The sequence below is a fragment of the Amphiura filiformis genome, chromosome 8 (assembly GCF_039555335.1).
Source record: "Amphiura filiformis chromosome 8, Afil_fr2py, whole genome shotgun sequence".
Taxonomy (NCBI): Eukaryota; Metazoa; Echinodermata; class Ophiuroidea; order Amphilepidida; family Amphiuridae; genus Amphiura; species Amphiura filiformis.
Genome location: NC_092635.1, coordinates 63,205,084 through 63,224,479, shown reverse-complemented (window position 1 = coordinate 63,224,479; position 19,396 = coordinate 63,205,084). Strand labels below are relative to the sequence as shown.

Genomic DNA, 19,396 nt, shown 5'->3' with positions numbered 1-19,396 from the left:
TAACATTTTCATATAAAATAGATTAGCATTTCTTTGCCATAAAATGTTAGCTTTTACTGTCAGATATATCCCTACCTCTTAATTTTGAGCCGAACATAAAGGCAAAGAAAAAGAAAATTGTCGCCAATACGTATCACTCCTTCGGTCTTGTTGCGGTACGATCCTTTGTGTTGTGTAGATCACCGTCCCGCACGCCATGTACGTACTGTGTTATGAACATTGCTTATGCATTTGACTAATTATTTCCATCGTAATAATAAAACCAGCGGTTCCTGCGTTTTATTCACAATCTCGGATTTTGACAAAACTAGGGTCTTGATTTTTGCAGGGTATGTTGGTTTAAAACTTTAATAAAGTACAATATAATCATGTAAAAAACAGAATTTTGAAAAATATTGAGGGCATTCTCCTCAGTAAATGTTATAATATGGCTTTAAGACATTGGTGCGATCAAAGTATTGTTACATGGGGTAGAAAAATAAACTTACTTTCTTTCAATGTGTATCAATGGGATGTTCATTAATTTATAGTGGTGTGCGCCCTGGGTACCAACTGCCCTGTGGTTACAGCACTTGGTATCTTTAAAATCCAATGCTGCCCTCTTTCCATGCTGTCCCCTGAAAGATTGACTTCAGGCCAAGAGGGCAGCAAACATAACAGGGTAGAGTAGTGATTTGATGCCAGCAGGTAACAATAACAGCTGAACACACTGATCTTACCAAATTGACAGATATTAGAGTGAGAGATAAAATAGGGAAACACTTGAAAATTGAAATGTACTTCTACATGTATGCAAGAGACAGTTGCCATTTCAGCTGTTGTTGCATAATCATCACCTGTAAGATTACTATATTTGAAAGGAGCAGTATTGTATTCAATCTATGATTGCAGACCTAGCTATGTGATGAGTGCAACCTGCATTTAGTACAGGGCGATACCCAGCTAAGTGTTATGTGTAATCCGATTATCACTATGTCACTGGATCACGCTTTTGAGTTCTGCACCACGATCGAAATGATCGCAACACAAAGTCTATGGCAGCCATGTACTACAAATTCCAAAAGGTGTGTGATCCAGTTGCCAAGGAGTTATGTAACCACTTCGCTGGCGAATATTCAAAAATTGCGAATTGCATAACATGATCTCTACATTGTAAAGCGTGATCTATTGTGTGCACAGAAAAAAGTAACCCTCTTCAATGAATAAATATTACTATAGTCTGGTCATTACAAAAGCGCAGAGCCATTTTATGTTTTTATTTTTTACTTAAAATAACAGCTTTTTAGGTGAGTTACACAGCTGAAGTTGTGATAGTATTGAGATACAACAATATCATGGTATAAACAAGAATATGTTCCTTTGGTAAATATTTCTATTGTTAGTACCCTTTAGCAGGTTATAGCAGATCAAGGCATCTCTTCATAGCCCTACTACAGGGCCTTTTTTTTTTTTTCTTTTTTACATGCTATACTCAGAGACACGCTATACCCCGAGAATGGTGTCTCGGAGTATAGTGTGTAAAAAAAAGGCCCTGTAGTAGGGCTATCTCTTCAAACCTTCAAACTGAATATAATTTCAAATATTTCTTACATTCACATAATCTCATCTTTACTGTCTTGTCTACATCATAGACATATCACCTAGACTTATGAATACCCATCCCTAACCATGGCAGTCGGTGAAGCCATATATCCAAGGTGGTTTTGGTCGGGTGGTCAGAGTTACTAGACGTAGAGAAATAACATGTTCATGTCTGGAGAGAAAGATGCGCTCATTTGCGTGATTGCTGCGCTATTATCGCCCACTTTGAATGCAACATGTTCCGTAGACGTGAACATGTCTGCTTGTTTGTGTCCTTGCCAAAATTGTTGCTATGCAGTGTTGACGTCACTACACGCAACAAAGTTGGTTTTCTAGGTTTTCATTTGTCTGGGGTCTACATGGTGTTCCATCTATGACTTACCTTACACATGCCATTCACACATATTTCATCTGTACTGTCTTGTCTACATGGTGTTCCATCTATGACTTTATCTGCAAGCTTGGCAAAGAATCTGTAACCAATAGCTCTACAATGCAGCTCACATGGGTTGGATACTGTAAGAGAGGGAAAACAAGGAAAATACAGGCTTTACTGTCTACTCTACAAGACCCTAATTCATCAAAAAAGTGGTCTAATTTGACAAACTAAAAATTCAGCATTGCATATGAAATATTTATCCGAGATAAAACTATTGAATTGTGTTTGGTCGAGGAAACAATTTATAGCATTTCAAATTAATTTCCATCATTACAAATATTTTCACAACTCATAAATATTCATTTTGTAACCGTGACGATGAATTAATGAATAATATGTAATTTGTAAAATGACAAATTAATGAATGATAAATATGTATAGTATAACAATATTTTGAATGCATGACAAATTAAGGGACCTAGAATGAGCGTTTATGGCGTTTCGACAGTATTTTTTGTGGGACATGAGAGCACCTCAGACGTATCGAATTGCATTCTGAATACGAAGCATGTCTTTCTGATATCAAATAATTTTCATATTTTGAAATTCACGATATAATACAAATTTTATGACAAATTATTAAAATTTGATATACATGTATAACAGTCCTCGAAATAAATTTTATAAATCTAATGATATATGCTTAAAAGTGTATGTAGCTGGGAGGAAAAGCCGACGATCAATTGAAAATTTTGACCTTTTATATTGAAGATATGGATTTTTTCCCCAAAAGACCTATTTTTGGTGTTTTGGGAAAAAAAATCCATATCTTCAATCTGAAAAATCAAAATTTTCAATTGATCGTCGTTTTCATCCCACCTACATACACTTTAAGTATAAATCATCAGATTTATAAAGTTTACTTCAAGTACTGGTAAATATCAAAAATATCAATTTTAATGATTTGCCATAAAATGTGTATTACATTGCGAATTTCAAAAATAATAAATTATTTGATATCAGAAGGACATTCTTCGTATTCAGAATGCAATTCGATATGTCTGATGTGCTCTAATGTCCCACAATAAATACTGTCCAAACGCTCATACCCCTTCCCTTAAACCCGGGGGCACTCAAATATAATGATGTAAGCATGCGTGACCAAAAAAACGTGTGAAAAGGGGTGTTTTTTCTTGGTTGAGCACGTTACGCGCGTGACGCGTTAAGGGGGTAAAAAACGCTGATTTTCACGAAAAGGGGTAGTTTTAAAATTGTTTGTAACGCATTTAGGGTACCATTTTAATCCGCTTTTCAAATCTGCTGACACTCCGATTCGGTAAGTTTATTCACTGCCGAATTCCCGTTCAGAGAAATGTTTACAGTATACTCCAAATCTAAAGTGTCACGGTGTTATGCAAATATTTCATGATGAAGGGTGAGATATTGCAGGGTCTTATAGTGGTGAGCAGATGAAGCAATAAAAAACTCAGTCTTAGATTGATTGAGTTTCAATCTATTTCTGAGCATCCAAGCCTGCAGATCATTAACACACTGGCTCAACTTAAATAATGCGCAAGCAGCATCACCGTGACAATTCAAACGTCATCAGCATAAATGTGGTAGAGTAGGTGATGGCTCTCAACGATTTGACCAACTCTCCAGTATTTTGTTCTTATTTTTACAATTGCAGCCATCCTTTTTTATCATTGAATCATAATTTGGTGATAAAAGGGTTACAGGTCAATAGTCCCAACGGTCATTGCGCCAAAAATCCAATCACTTATAAACCCTAATCCTTACCCTAACCCTTAACTGTACCCTAACCTATAACCTAAGCCCTAAACATAACCCTGTAATCCTAACTCTGTCCCTAATCCTATCCCTAACACTAACCCAAATGCTAACCCTAACCCTATCCTTAACACTAATCCTAACCTAAAATGCCCTAAACCTTAGTAACCCTTTCAGACTATGATGATGGCTAATGGAGCTGTTCCCGAAAAAGCTGCAAATCTGGATTGGTGTCATTTTGGTCCAGAATTTGAGACAAATTTTTATACACTGCCTAGGCGAAATGTCAACCGTGCTAGCATGGTCAACCATGGTCAACCATGGTCAAAACATGGTTGACCATGGTTAACTATGGTCAGCGATGATCAGCCATGGTGGCTTGACCATGGTCAACCATGGTTGCCATGGTCACCATGGTATACCATGGTCGACCATGCTTTAGCATGGCCGAGCATGGTCAGCCATGGTCTTCACCTCACTTGACCATGGTTGACCATGGTCACTTATAAGTATACCATGGTCAACCATGCTTTATCATGGGTGAGCATGGTCAGCCATGTTCATCACCTCACTTGACCATGGTTGACCATGGTCACTTCAAGTATACCATGGTCAATCATGCTTTAGCATGGGTGAGCATGGTCAGCCATGGTCATCACCTCACCTGACCATGGTCACTTCAATTATACCATGGTCAACCATGCTTTAGCATGTGTGAGCATGGTCAACCATGGTCATCACCTCACCTGACCATGGTTGACCATGGTTACTTCAAGTATACCATGGTCAACCATGCTTTAGCATGGCTGAGCATTGTCAGCCATGGTCATCACCTCACCTGACCATGCTTGACTCTGGGTAGTGAATGAGAAAAAGCGCCCTCTGTTGTTATTAATCATATTTAATGTGTATTTACAACGTTGTGAATAAATATTTGACACCATAGAATATAAAAACTAGTAATTTGATAAGTTAAAATAAGATTTTTAATGCAATAAATATAAATAATATGATTATAAATGCAGTTTATTCCGTTTAATATTTACCCCATAATTTCCCTCATTCTTCAGGCCCTGCCCTGGGACTATGGGTGCTAATTTGAAGTTTAAGCTTGATTGCTATTGTTTCTTTCTATTGTTTCTTCCTTGATTGCTATTGTTTCTTAACCATGGTCAAACATGCAAATTTTTTACCATGGTTGACCATGGTCACTTTAGATAGACCATGGTTGACCATGGTCTCTGGCCGTGGTGCCATTTTTCAAAAACATGGTTGACCATGGTCAAAAGCATGGTTGACCATGGTCAAAAACATGGTTGACCATGGTCAAAACCCATGGTCAAAACCCTGGTTGTTGAACTATGGTTGACAATGGTTCAACCATGGTCAAACATGCTAAGTTTTAACCATGGTTGACCATGGTCACTTTAGATAGACCATGGTCAAAAGGTTAACCATGGTTGACCATGGTCTCTGGCCGTGGTGCCATTTTTCAAAAGCATGGTTGACCATGGTTTGACCATGGTCAAAACCCATGGTTGAACCATGGTTGACCATGGTTAACCATAGTTCAACCATGCCTTTTTCGCATAGGTGGTTCAAACTAGAGTCTTAACATGAACATACTTTTCACCTTTTGCATTTTTTGTATATATATCTAATGTCATGATAGTGGTTTCCCATAAAGTTTCTCATTATGAATAAGCCAGAAATAATGTTTTCATGTGAAAAGAACACATCCTACAAACATTTTCTTTTTTTTTGTCATCAGTGACACAATAATCCATGCAAACTGTCTGTTCCAGTATCATTAATGGGTTTCCACTAGTTTTGAGTGTATTGCCCTGCACTATATAAGCAGGTTGCACTCATCACCTGTTTGCAATCATAGATTGAATACAATACCACTCTTTTCAATGACACTAATCCGAGTTACCTGACAGTTGCAAAGGCGTAGCTAGGGTTGTGGCACCCAGGCTAAGGATACATAATGTTGTCCCTCCCCATTTCTTGCAACAATTGCGCACAGAGCGAGTGATAATTTGCACAAATAGGGCCTATAACTCATTAATTTTGGTTATAATGAAGTTGAATATCGGTTTTAAATTTATCTCAACCCATTAAGTTTTTACTTACTAATATTTTGTCCATCTCGTCGGAGGACTTCATCAGATGTGAGCATCTATCTTTATCTTTTAAATGATCTTGCGCTTTTAACTTTCATCGCTTGGAGGGGGCGCAGTATTGATGCTGAATTAGTTCATTTGGCACCCCCTAAGCCCGGGGTACTCAGTACAAATGACCATACGGGGGCGATGCATAAACATGGGTAGCATTTTCGGCCTTCTGGTATATCAATGACCCCTTTTTCAAAGCCTATTTTGGTATATGAATGGGTCCTTTTTCAAAATTTTCTCAATTTTTTCGAAAAATAGCCCAATTTTTCCTTAATCCAGCCTTAATCCAGCCAAAATTTTCCCGAAATTTTGGGAAAATTTGTAAAAACTAACACAATTTTGGTTAAATTCGGCCGAAAATTTTGACTTTTGGTATATCAATGGGTCCAAATTTCTTGAAAAATTGGTATATTTATGGGTCCACTTCCAAAATCTCAGCGGCACATCCCTACCAAAACCAAACTTGAGTACCCCCCCGGGCCCCTAAGGGTGGGGCTCAAGGCATGTGCCCCTTCCCCTTGTGCTTTGATCGATGTATTAAACAAAAAGTATGTGTGTTATTACGAGCGTATATGACCCAGAGCAAAGGGGCAGTCCACAGTCATATTTTGTTCCCAATAATTATAATTAGCCATTATTAAAATTAAATTAATAAGCACACTTATATTGTCCATACACTGGAGTCACTAGAATGAGCAATGGCCAATTCTCTTTTAAATTGCAAATCTTGTGCATCGGTATCTACCAGGTTTTAATGTGCATCCCCCCAGGACTCTACCAAACCAACTTTTTTAGCTTCCTTTTATGGTCCTATAACACATTCAAGATGTTAACAAAAAATATTTCCCGGCACTCCGGCCATATTCAAGGTTAAAGGTCAACACAGTGGTCAAATTTCAAAGTTGCTCAAATCTGGTTAACAAGCACACAAATTATTCCTCTCATTGCAAGGATTCAGAAAAAGTGACCTACCTGCGACTTACCGTTCTTGAGTTAAAAGCAAAAAGGTCAAATTTTGAGCGGTAGTCAGTTTTTTTGGCCACTCAGGGGCCAAAAATTAAAAATGCTCCGATTTCAACGCAATTGGTCTCAAATTGCTCGTCATGCAAAAGCAAGTCAAAAAAGGAATTGTTTGCACTGTCTAAAATGCTTCGTTATTGACAAAATTGGCCATAAAGGTCAATCCCCCATTACAGCCTACCCAGCAAACACAAAACGTTTTCGACATCATTCGCAAAAGGTTATAAAAGGTTGTCAGAAAAGCGTTTAAATGTCGGGTTATATAAAGGGTATATTAAGGGTATAAAACGTTTTCATAACATTAAAAATCATTTTTTGATAATCTACTGCTCAGCAAACAAAATGTTTTAAAGAAAACGTTTAAATGTCGGGTTATATACAGGGTATAAAACCGTATTAATAACATTCGAAAAACATTTTTGAAAACTTGATACAAAACATTCTACACAGAATGTTATTTTGGGGTTGAAAAAATATTTTGCGAAAAATGTTTCCTCAAAATATTTGCAATAACGTTTTAAAAACGTTTTCATGACTTTTATATAACCCGACATTTAAATGTTATTAAAACGTTTTGAAAAAACATTATAAGAACATTTATGTGATTGCTGAGTGCAAAGATTTTAACATAATGTTATTTAAGTGTTGGCAAAATATTTGGCAAAAAAATGTTTGCAAAAATAGTTTACAATAACATTTTTGAAAACATTTTAAAAATGTTGTTGTAGTGTGTTTTCATACAAAGCGTTTTCATGACATGTATATAACCCGACATTTTAATGTTATTAAAACGTTTTTATGTAAACCAAAAGCCAAAATATAACTTATTAAAAACGTTTTTAAAATGTTTTTGTGTTTGCTGGGTATTGACCACAACCTATGTTGTGACGTTTCCTAGGTAACGAAACATCCTACATGGTTACAACTATTCCTTATTTGACTTATTTTTACATAACAAGCAATTTGAGACCAATTTCGTTCAAATTGGAGCATTTTTAATTTTTGGCCCCTGTGTGGCCAAAAAAACTGACCACCGCCCAAAATTTGACCTTTTTGCTTATAACTCAAGAACGGTATGTCACAGGTAGGTCAAACTATACTTTTTCTGAATCCTTGCAATGAGAGAAATAATTTGGTGTGCTTGTTAACCAGATTTGAGCAACTTTGAAATTTGACCCCTGTGTTGACCTTTAACCTTGAATATGGCCGGAGTGCCGGGAAATATTTTTTGTTAACATCTTGAATGTGTTATAGGACCATAAAAAGAAGCTAAAAAAGTTGGTTTGGTAGAGTCCTGGGGGGGATGCACATTAAAACCTGGTAGATACCCGAGAGTTAAGTCTTTTTCCTTTATTTTATTTTGTAGCATCAAAATGGTTTTGACCAGTTTTGACCACTTTTTAGCGGTCAAAACTAGGCGGTTTTAACCATGGGGTTTAAACCGGGGTGGTTTTAACCGACCAACCCTGAATATAACTCAAAATATTTACACATCTCTTTATTAGAAAACAGAACATGTAAAAATTAGACCATGTAGCAGGGCTGTCAACTTTTTGGAATTGCTAGGTGTGAGACTCTGTTGTACCGGAATTATTTTTTGCCGACTACAATGTTCATTTTGACCCATGATTATTTGAGCCACGGTGCTTGGGAATCTAAAAAGTGTGGGGGGGAGGGGGTAGGTACAACAAATTATTTTTACGATGCGTGAGATTTTACTCATTTGACAGCTCTTTGTGTGAGATTTACTACCTAGGCGTGAGATTATACTACTTTGGCCTGAGACCGTGAGAAAATGACCAAATGCGTGAGACTCACAGCCAATGTGTGAGAGTTGACAGCCCTGCCATGTAGGTCCTTAAGTTGAATTTACACTTACTTGAGTCATATGGTTCCCACTCATACATTTTTCCCATGAATTTCTGGTCATCATGCTCCCTGCATTGTTTGCCTCGGAAATTGTCACCACCATCTTCACAAGGCTGAAATGGAACAGACATTATATATCAGGTGGTTTGCTGCTAGGAGTATTCAGGAGCATCGTGATAATCAGGCAAGGGCATAGCCAGACTTTTACAAAGCAGTGGCGTAGCGTGAGTCATCATATTGGGGGGCACCGACCATGATTGGGAGGCACTGGGTCTGGATGGGGGGGGGCACAAGCCATTTTTCAGCAATTTTCCTGTGGGATTTTCTAAATTTTGCAATCGATGGGGGGCATGTGCCCCATGCCTCTATGATGCTGCCATGCCACTGTTACGGTCATCATATTGGGGAGGGGGGGCACCGACCATGATTGGGGGCACCGGCAGGGGTGTCAACTTTTTGGAATTGCTTGGCGTGAGACAGAGGCGTACCGGGATTTGCCGACTTCAATGTTCATTTTGTACCATGATTATCTGAGCCACGGCGCTCGAGAATGTGAAACTAGCGGCGAGGGAGGGTGGTAGGAGCAACAAATTATTCATGACGGTGCGTGAGATTTTACTCATTTTCCAGCTTTTTGCGTGAGATTTACTACCTAGGCGTGAGATTATACTACCTTGGCGTGAGACCGTGAGAAAGTGACCCAATGCGTGAGACTCACGGCCAATGCGTGAGAGTTGACAGCCTTGGGCACCTGGTCTGATTGGGGGCACAAGCGGTTTTTTTGGCAATTTTCCTATGGGATTTTTTAAAATTTTACAATCGAATGGGGGGGGGGTCAACTTTCATTAGCTAGTCTCATTTAATATTCTAGTCATCTCTAGTACCGTATTGTATTACTAGAGCACGAGCAAGGATGATTTGGTGCTCCTATAAAACCTCCGATGGATTTGCCTCTGCTCTGCATGAGGAGATTCTGCTGACGACCCCGGATACAGACATGTTTTCATTTGGTAAGCTTAGGACATCGACTCAAAAGAAACTTGTGGTGATCTTACCTCAGTATTGCACAATTTATATTGCTTGTAGAGTCCTACACATTGTCTATTGCCAGCCATCATTCTGTGCAAAAAGAAAAACCAATGTCACTCATTTAGGTGAACATAATAATGACGATGTCTCAAAACTTGCCTAATCTGAATAGTTGGAGATATTCCACTTATTGCGTCGAGACTTGAGTTGAATTTAAGCCGACCAGGCCCGCCGAGAGGCCATGGACCCTGGGAGAGGGCGTGGGTGGGGGTGGGGGGGGGGTGGTCACTCAACTTTAGAAGTGACGGTATATGCCTGTATAGGCCCCCTTTTTTGGAGTCGAATATACCCAATGACCCTTTTCCCCCTTTGACAAACCCGTCAAACCCGTTGACCCCCCCCCCCCCCGGGTGCTCCCCCCGGTGCGGGTCCATACCCAATTGTAGCATCAAAATGCCACGAAATAATGCGGAAATTTTAAAATTCTTTACTCTTATTTCAGCAAATTTATTTTCAACTTCAAAATAACCAATCAGTGGTGGGCCCCTGAGACGAAAATACCTAAAGGTAGGCATAGCCTATTAGTATTTTCATCTCAGGTGGGCCCTATATTTGTGCAATTTTTTGCGGGGTGCCTTCCTTGGACTTGGGCGCCACAACCCCTAGCCAGTGCCGCCGACAATGGAAGGGTATATTCGTCTCAGGTTAAGGGGGTGCGTTACCCCCGGGCCCGGGGTCCTAGGGGGCCCGTAAAAATAAAGAAAGTATACCTTAATTGTCCCATAAAAGCAAAGATAGAGAGCTCAAGGGGCGGGCCCTTAATAAGGGTGCCCGTGCGTTCATTTTACCCCGGGCCCGTAAATGCCTCTCGGCGGCACTGTCCCTAGCTACTACACCACTGGCAAAAATGGCCCCAAAGAATTGACTATTTTTATTGAACGTTGAAAAAGTGGGCCTTTAATATTTCTTCTCAATGAGACCTTTTACATAGGCCTAAACCCCTGAAAAGCGGACCTCGTTGTCATCTACATGGGGTCGTTTTTAAAGGTTTACGAAAGTAGAGGTTCCCAACAATGCTGGGTGGTAGATTTTTGGCACATCGAAATTCGAATGGGGAAACACACTTACACACACCCCGTTACGATCCTGGGGATGTTGACAATTGCACAAAGTTGTACTCCAGTACCTGCTCCAGTCTGCTCCAGTCTGCAACCTTATCTGACGCCCTCTAGGCCTATGGAAAATCTTATAAATGGGGAAAATTCTTTCAAGCTCTTTCAACAATTTTATACATCAAGCCATCTTTGCCCAACTTTGATAGGCCTACTAACCCAACCCATGGGTTTTTTGCAATCCTGGCGAAAGAGAAGACCTCTGAATGATGATAATCCTGAGGTTCCAGACTGTCAATAGGCCTATCCATTGGTTCAAAAAGAGTTCTTTCAACGGTAACCTATCTCAATTTTCTAAGGCTTGGGGCTCTGACTACTAAGGGGTTTCGGGAGGGTTAAAGGGCGCCATGGTCGGTCAAGGGTGCCATGTTGGGTCACCGGGGAAAGACGGATGGGTCAAGGGGTGTCATGGTGCGTCATGGGATGTCAGGATGGGCCAATGGGTATTATGGTAGGTGAATGGGTGTCATGATGGGAAAAGGAGCGTCGGGATAGTTCAAGAGGTGTCATGCGGGTGGGTCATGGGATGTCATGGTGAGTCAAGGGGTGTCATGCGGGTTAAGGGTGTCATGGCGGATCAAGGGGTATGATGGATTATCAAGGAGTGTCATGGGTCATGAGGTGTCATGGTGAATCATGGATCATCAAGGAGTGTCATGGTGGGTCATCAGGTGTCATGGTGAGTCAAAGGTTAATATGGTTGGTCAAGGGATGTAATGGTGGGTCAAAGGGTTTTATGGTCAGTCAATGGTGTCTAGTATGACCCCGAGTATGACCCCCGGGGGTCAAACGAATGAGAAAAAAAAAGAAATACAATAAAAACCATGGGGTCGTACATCTGATAGTTTTATAGTTATAAGAAAAATCATAAAATATAGATCCCTATTTTCAGGATTACCTATTTCTCTTAATATAATGCTTAAGCAATAAAATATACGTTACTTATACGTTGGCGCATTAGTCATTATTAGTGCGTATCATGTTTTATGATTGATTCCAACATATATTTATTAACCAGCAATTGGTTGAATAAAGCCTACATGCTACATCCTTGTTTCGTTATCCTCTAGGCCTACTAAACATATTTTTTATAAGCTATTTTATGTTATACAAGAAATACATGTAAGTTCCGCAATTTTCGAATCGGGGTTAGGAGCTGTTAGGTCTGTCAGAAAATAAATCGGAGTGATGGATGTGAAAACCAAACAATACTGATATCAGTATTATCAGGGATATTATCAATCGGTCCTGAGAGACCGGCATCGAAAATACATGACCGTAGGTGTGTTTAGACGGTAGCCTACATTTGAATGTTGCTTACAAGTGAGCCAGCAATTAAATTATGCTACAAGCGAGTGTGTGTCCACACGGGACTTACTTGTAAGCCAACTCACTTGTAAGAGTGACCTTCACTGGTAAATTATGCCATGATTATGCACAATCAGAATAGGATTGGGTCATCAAGGTCATGCTTACAAGCGAGCTAACATGTAAGTCTTGTTCACACTGGCCTTACATTTGAATGTTACTCGCTACATGTAAGATATCTTACATGTAAAATCGTCACTTGTAACTTGCATGTAGCTACATGCGAGTGCGTTTAGACGGGCACTACATACAAGTTTACATTTGAATGTAGTTACAAGCGACTTTACAAGCGATCGTCTGAACAAGCCTCGTGATAATTTGGTAGAAGCGACGTCCATATAAACACAAATAGTCCATTCCCTGAGGCTGATCCTATGTGCATGAAATGTCCCCCTAGTTACTCTTCATAGTTGTTGATTAGACCATGGAAGTTCTTTACCAAAAAGTGGAGTGTGTTCCAGAGCCAGTATTTTAAGTCATGGCACTGGCTAATGGACTACATTAATCATTTCTGAGGGTAGTATTCACAGCGATTTTTGATATGCGAGTCGAAAATTTCGCGAAATAAGGGGTGTTTTCAGATGAAGAAACGCGATTCGCGAAACACACAAAAAAGGGGTGTTTTTTCAAACTACGTGTTTCTGCCAGAAAAGGGTATATTAGAAATATCGTTCGCGTTTAAGCGAAAATAGAGGTATAGTCGAAGGGCAAATAATTCGCGAAATCGCTAAAAAAAAGTGGTGTTTTTCCCCTAAAAACTTCGCGAAATGAGATGCAAAAGGGGGTGTTTTTAAAGTTCACCGACAAGCATGAATACCCGCGGATGTGCGGGGATCGGGGTCTGTTCTCGGAACTGACAGGTCACATGGTCCTTAAACTTGGTGTGCATAGGAGAGTGGCGATGACCGTATTTGCCGGAAGCCCTACCCCTAAACCATATCCCTAACCCTAACCCGATCCGGCAAATACGGAAAACATTCTACTGGTAGGTGCAACTTGAGCCAGAGCAAATTTGTATTTGTTAGGTCATCCAAGGTCAAAGGTCAGGTCAAATTTAAAGTTGCTCTGATCGGGCTGTAACTGGGGGGAAAACAATCCACAGCACATATGGGGGAGTATGAAACCGCCAAGGTCATATGAGGTTAAAGAAAAGGGTATCACTGGAATACCGAAAACCTTCAGATTTCTTGAATTGCCTTAGAACAAAATAAAAAATATTCATACAGAGAAAGAGATTCCTTTACTTTTCTCCATGACGCCTGCGTAGACAATCCCTGTTTTGCATAGCCACACCCCCACCACACGTTCTGGAACATTCTGACCATGGACCCCAGCCACTCCAGTAAGATATTAAATGTGTAGTACCATCACGTTTCTGTTGAAATAAATAAAGAGGATACAAATTACGAGGTTAATATGATTGGTATCACACTTGAAGATACAACAACACCAAAATTAAACAAATAAACAATGAAATGAAACCAAGGGCCTGTTCGCGCCTCGTAGATCCCATTTCTTTTCAATTTACCCTCGTAGATCCCATTGCTTCTTAAATTAGCCTTATAAATCCCATTTCTTATCAAATTACCCTCGTAAATCCCATTTCTTCTCACATTACCCTCGTGCATCCCATTTCTTCTGAAATTAGCCTCGTGGATCCTTCTCAAATAAGCTCGTAGATCTCATTTCTTCTCAGAAAAAAACCCCTCGTTAATCCCATATACCTCGGAGATCCATTTCTTCTGTTATTAGTATCATAGATCCCATTTCTTCTCAAATTTGGCTCGTGTATCCTACTTTTTTCACATTTGCCTCGTAGATCCCATTTGTTCTCAAATTACCCTCGTGTATCCCATTTCTATCCCAAATTACCCCGTGCATCCCATATCTTCTGAATAGCCTCGTAGATCCCATTGCCATTTCTTCTCAAATTGGCCTCGTAGATCCCATTTCTTATCAAATTACCCTTCTTTGTTTGTTTGTTTGTTTGTTTGTTTGTTTAAACGGTCGCTCCGTGTAGAGAGTTTCAGAACCGAGAGGTTCCGGGTTCGACTCCCAGCTCTTCCTACCTCTTTTTTCAGGGCTGGGAAAAATTGCAATTTCTGAACTGCTAACTTATTTGGCGCGCGATCTGAGCTAGTCCTTTTCTGATGGCTGTGTCTCTTACAGGCACACTCCCTCTGGAATCCAAAGCAGGTTCCCGCCCTTTACACATCCCTTAAATACCATGAATGTAGATATTACATTTACATTTACAGGCATTTATGGCGCCATTCACAAAGAGAGACAAGAGAACAGTTTTTAGCATAGACTTGAACGCGGATGTGGTCGCAGCAGATTTTATGTCCACGGGTAGTGAATTTCATGCCGTAGCGGCTGCAATGTGAAATCTGGTTTCACCAGTCATTCTGTGGCTGCGTCTTGGAATAGCAAGCCGGTTACTGTCAGAAGACGATCGCAAGGTACGAGGAGGAACATAAACGGTAAAGTAGTCTGAGATGTAGTTAAGACTCAGTTGTTGCATGGACTTATAGACGTACAGAAGGATTTTAAACAGTACTCGTTGGCGAACTGGAAGCCAGTGCAAGGTCTCTAGGAGATTGGAAGCGTCAGTTCTACGACCAACTGCAAAAACCAGTCTCGCAGCATTATTCTGTAGGCGTTGTAGTCTTGTAAGCTCTTTGCCGAATAATGAAGTGAAGAGTCCGTTGCAATAATCTAGACGAGATGAAATGAGCGCACGAACTGCAAGGTGGCAAGTGTCCTGGTCAATGAATTGACGAATACGCCAGAGATTTCGTAATTGGAAATTGATGGATCTGCGAAGGAAGTTGACATGGCTGGAAAGGGTCACTGTGGGATTGAACATGACGCCGAGGTTTCGAACAGTCTCAGATGGCTTGATCTTGGCTGTGCCAATGGTGAGTTCAATTTGGGTTTAAGATTGTAAGATGACCCTGCAACAAAGAACTCCGTCTTGGAATCGTTCAGCTTCAGACAGTTTGATGACATCCAGGTTTTGAGTTTCATGGATACAGCGAGTCAATGTGGACAGGGCACGCTCCATATCACCGGGAATGCTGGGATTAAACGAGATGTAAAGTTGCATGTCGTCCGCATAAATATGATATCTAATTCCTTGACTGATGGCAATGTCACTTATGGGACGAATATATGCAGTAAAACAGAAGCGGATCCATTACAGAGCCCTGCGGCATACCAAATTCGCTATTATGGGATCAGATAAATGACCTGCAACATTAACTTGGCTTTTCCAGTCACGTAGGTAGGAGGTGAACCACGGTAGAGCAGTGTTGGGTACAGCAAAGCGTTTTTCAAGACGGCTTATCAAGATGTTATGTTCTATTGTATCAAACGCCGCTGATGGAGCGCTAAGAGGACGACGCATTTTGAGTCAATTTCAGTCAAGATGTCAGTTTGTACTTTTATGAGTGCAGTCTCAGTAGAGTGACAGGCCCTGTAAGCAGATTGCAAGGGATCCATTAGTTGGTGCAAGCTGAGATGTTCAACAAACTGTGTCGCAGCACACTTCTCAATGATTTTAGCAGCGAAATAATTGAGGTTGCTGACTGGTCTGTAGTTCTTCAGATCATCCTTATACAAAGAAGGCTTTTTAAGGAGAGGAGAAACCACAGCCGAATGTGCGTTGGCAGGGAAAATACCAGTTCTCAGATTACTATTAACAAGCTCAGTCAATACTGGAAGGTGGAGTTCTAAATGCTGCTTCAAGAGCCATGTGGGCTCAGGGTCTAAAAGGCACGTCGAATTAGAAGACTTAGTGATAGTACGTCTCAAATCCCCGCTCAAATCATCCATAGACACTTCATGAAATTGACTAAATCGTCTGCAGTTATCAACACAATGATCAATACAATTACCACTGTCAATATTCAAATCTTGACGAATTCTGCGGATCTTAGTCACAAAGAAATGAGCAAACTTATTGCCAAGATCAGCGGGATCATTGTAAGATGGAAGAGGTCTCCCCTGATTGTTTAACAACTGATTCATGACTTGAAACACGTCCTTTGTTTGGTTTGGTGCCAAAATAATCCTTTTTGGCATTTGTGATGTTAGTCTTGACATTTTTGTTAGCTTCAGTGAATTCCAAGCGATCATTTTCAGAGCGTGACTTTCTCCATTTACGTTCTTTGCGGCAGCGTTCTTGACGCGAATGATGGATAGAGTTGTTTATTTGTACTGTATTGATTATTATTATTATTGACTGAATGATAGTGATGCTTTGTTATTTTTATATTTAGTTTTTCTGCTTTTGTTCCATGTGAGGTGCATCGACCTGCCCTTTTGAGTCAGGTCGGTGGATCTCACATCTCTCATGATGTGTCTCCGTGTGGGAAGTGGCTGGGTGCACTCAGTCTTGCCGTCTAACTATTTTTCTGAAATTTATTTATTTTGTTATTTATGAATGTTGTGCTATTTTATCATGTTGTGCAATTCTGTACTAGTAAATATGCTATTTAATTCTGTAATTAATAATTGTATTCACAGCTGGTCTGGCTTTTTAAAAGATATATTTTATTATGCTTGTTGATGTATAGGTGTAGTATTTTTAAGGCTTTTTAATTTTTATACTGATTTCATTATATCTCGATGTATTATTATTTTGTGATTAATTCGTTTTTACTGTAAAGCGCATTGAGGAATCTGCGATTCACAATGCGCTATATAAATGCTGTTTTATTATTGTTATTATTAGTTGTTGTATCAAGGCATTCTACATCTGATAGACCTTGAGCGAGTTGTTGCAGGTGCAAGCTCATTCAGAGTCGCACGGACAACCTGATTGTACCAGTCAAAAATATCACCCGGATTCTCAAACATTGGGATGGCATTAAAATGTTGAGAGACCGAGTTTTCAAAGTCAGAATCATTGATGTCCTTATTAGAACACAGGTGACACCGCCGTGCAGTTATTTATCAGATTTCATTAAGATCATTGAGGATTTGGGTTAGGCCTATAGCGTTGTTGTTTAGAAAGTAATAATAGTTTTTATTGATGGTAACCGTACATACTGCAGTTACTGTTCATTTTCCTATACACAATACTCTACAAACAGTGTATGTTAGAGGTATAGGGCATTTCCTAGTTAACGTCACTGTGTGAAAAATAACCAGCCAATATTTTTTGAACTCTCTGAAATTCTAGGAAATATAGTTTTGTAACATGTCTTAAATTTTTAGCCAATTTAGATATTTGGAAATATTCGCACTTTGGTGTTTTAGTAAGGAAGGCACGGCATGGCCTGGAAAATTCCCTGTGTAAATCGAATGCAACTTTTAGTGACTATCACTCACTTGTAGACCGCTCTCTTCCGAAGGGCATTAAAGCTAAACCACTTCACGGATATTTTTTGTACTTGCTGTCAATCAAGAATAATGTATACATTACATGTAGGCTAAAAACTGAGTATGTGGGGCATCTGCAAATGTTCGTACCTCCCTGATATGTAAATGACAGATAACAGCAAAAACAGCTCCCATATGTGTCCATAACTTAGAGTTATAACATAGTCAGTGCAGCGAGTCAGGGGATTTCAAGTGGGTGATTATTGATTGGCAAGTTCCATATTTGGGCATAAGTGCAGTCCACCATTCAATGTGGAGGATAGACTAGACTTTATCGATTGATTTTGCTGGAATAGTTTCCTGTTAATCAGGTTTAAGTACTGCAAGGGTAGAATCATGTTTGCTGTGCAGTATATTAAACTGCACTATGAATGACTCTTGGTAAAAACGATTAACCCAGCCTTTTGAATCTAGTTGGTTTCGCTTAAATCATTATAACCAGCCTTCGGAGTCTTGGTGGTTTCGCTTTCTTACCTCCTATACACAACTGTAAGTTAAGAGATATTTCATCTGTGCTTCCTATATCATGCATGCATGATATGAGTCGTAGATGTTTGTGGTATGCTATCCATGACTCGGAGCCGTACGTGGTCAAAATGTAGGCCTAGTAAACTAATCAAATCGGGATATTTGCCGTCAAGGGGGCTTATACAGAGTGTTGACGATAACTTAATTTTGCTGTTTAATACTCCTTGTTCCTCCGTATTACTAAATATTATTTTGTACCTGTGAAGATGTGATATTCCTTACAGAATTGCTCTGCAGGTTATGGCAATGTAATACCGATGCATTTATTCGCACCATTCATTTTTTGTTACTGACACGATAAAACATTTAGCTTTGTTTTATTTACAATGAATGTTAATATTCATTCTCAGAAGAAAAGATTAAAAACTTAACAAATGAATGTATCTATAGGATCGAAAATATTGCTAGCTCCATATGAAACACTATTAAGGCTACGCTATGTTTTAACAAAATCTCTCTTCAAATTTGATGCACGAAGCCGCATTCAATATTAATTTTTTTATGAAAATAAGTATCGTAAAAAAATCTTCTGACTACAAATCGCTATGGTAGTAGTGCCTTCAGATCTTGTGGGCAGCCACTTCACGTCTTTGATGGCATGGATGGAGAGATGTGATGTGCTCTGTATACTTGCTTTGCTTCCTCTTCGCACACTCCTATGATTCAAAGGGCCTCCCCTCTGGAGAGTCTAGTAATCCTAGAGTGGTGGCGCTGGCACACATCCAAGAGAGTAAGCATATTCCATCACACTGCGAACTTTGCTCTGCCTCTGACATCAAGATTATTTGCAACTCTCCTCAGAGCGCCCAGCTTCTGTCCTGCTCTGGATGAGACGTTAGAAATGTGATTTGTCCAGGTCAGCATGCTGTCGACTGTGACTCTCAGGATCTCCAGCTCCTCCTTCTCAGCCAGTTTGGTGATACCAAACAGAAGATCTAGCGTTGGATTCCTCTTTCTCGATATTGTCATTGCCTTATGCCTACATTTCGATGACTCAAAGGTCACCTTCCATCTATCCCAGATCCTCATTTTCAACAGGTCTCTGAAAAATTATTTTATTTATATTCTTCATACATTTGCAAGGAAAAAAGGTA

At 39.7% G+C, this 19,396-nt stretch overlaps 1 protein-coding gene across 1 annotated transcript in view; it reads right to left on the bottom strand.

Moving 5' to 3' along the window:
- LOC140159656 (thrombospondin type-1 domain-containing protein 4-like) overlaps positions 1-19,396 on the bottom strand; it is a 344,014-nt gene that overhangs the window by 283,489 nt on the left and 41,129 nt on the right. The window contains 4 exon segments of the mRNA XM_072183151.1: positions 1,964-2,097; positions 8,828-8,930; positions 9,873-9,936; positions 13,631-13,761. Coding sequence (XP_072039252.1) covers positions 1,964-2,097; positions 8,828-8,930; positions 9,873-9,936; positions 13,631-13,761 — 432 coding nt within the window.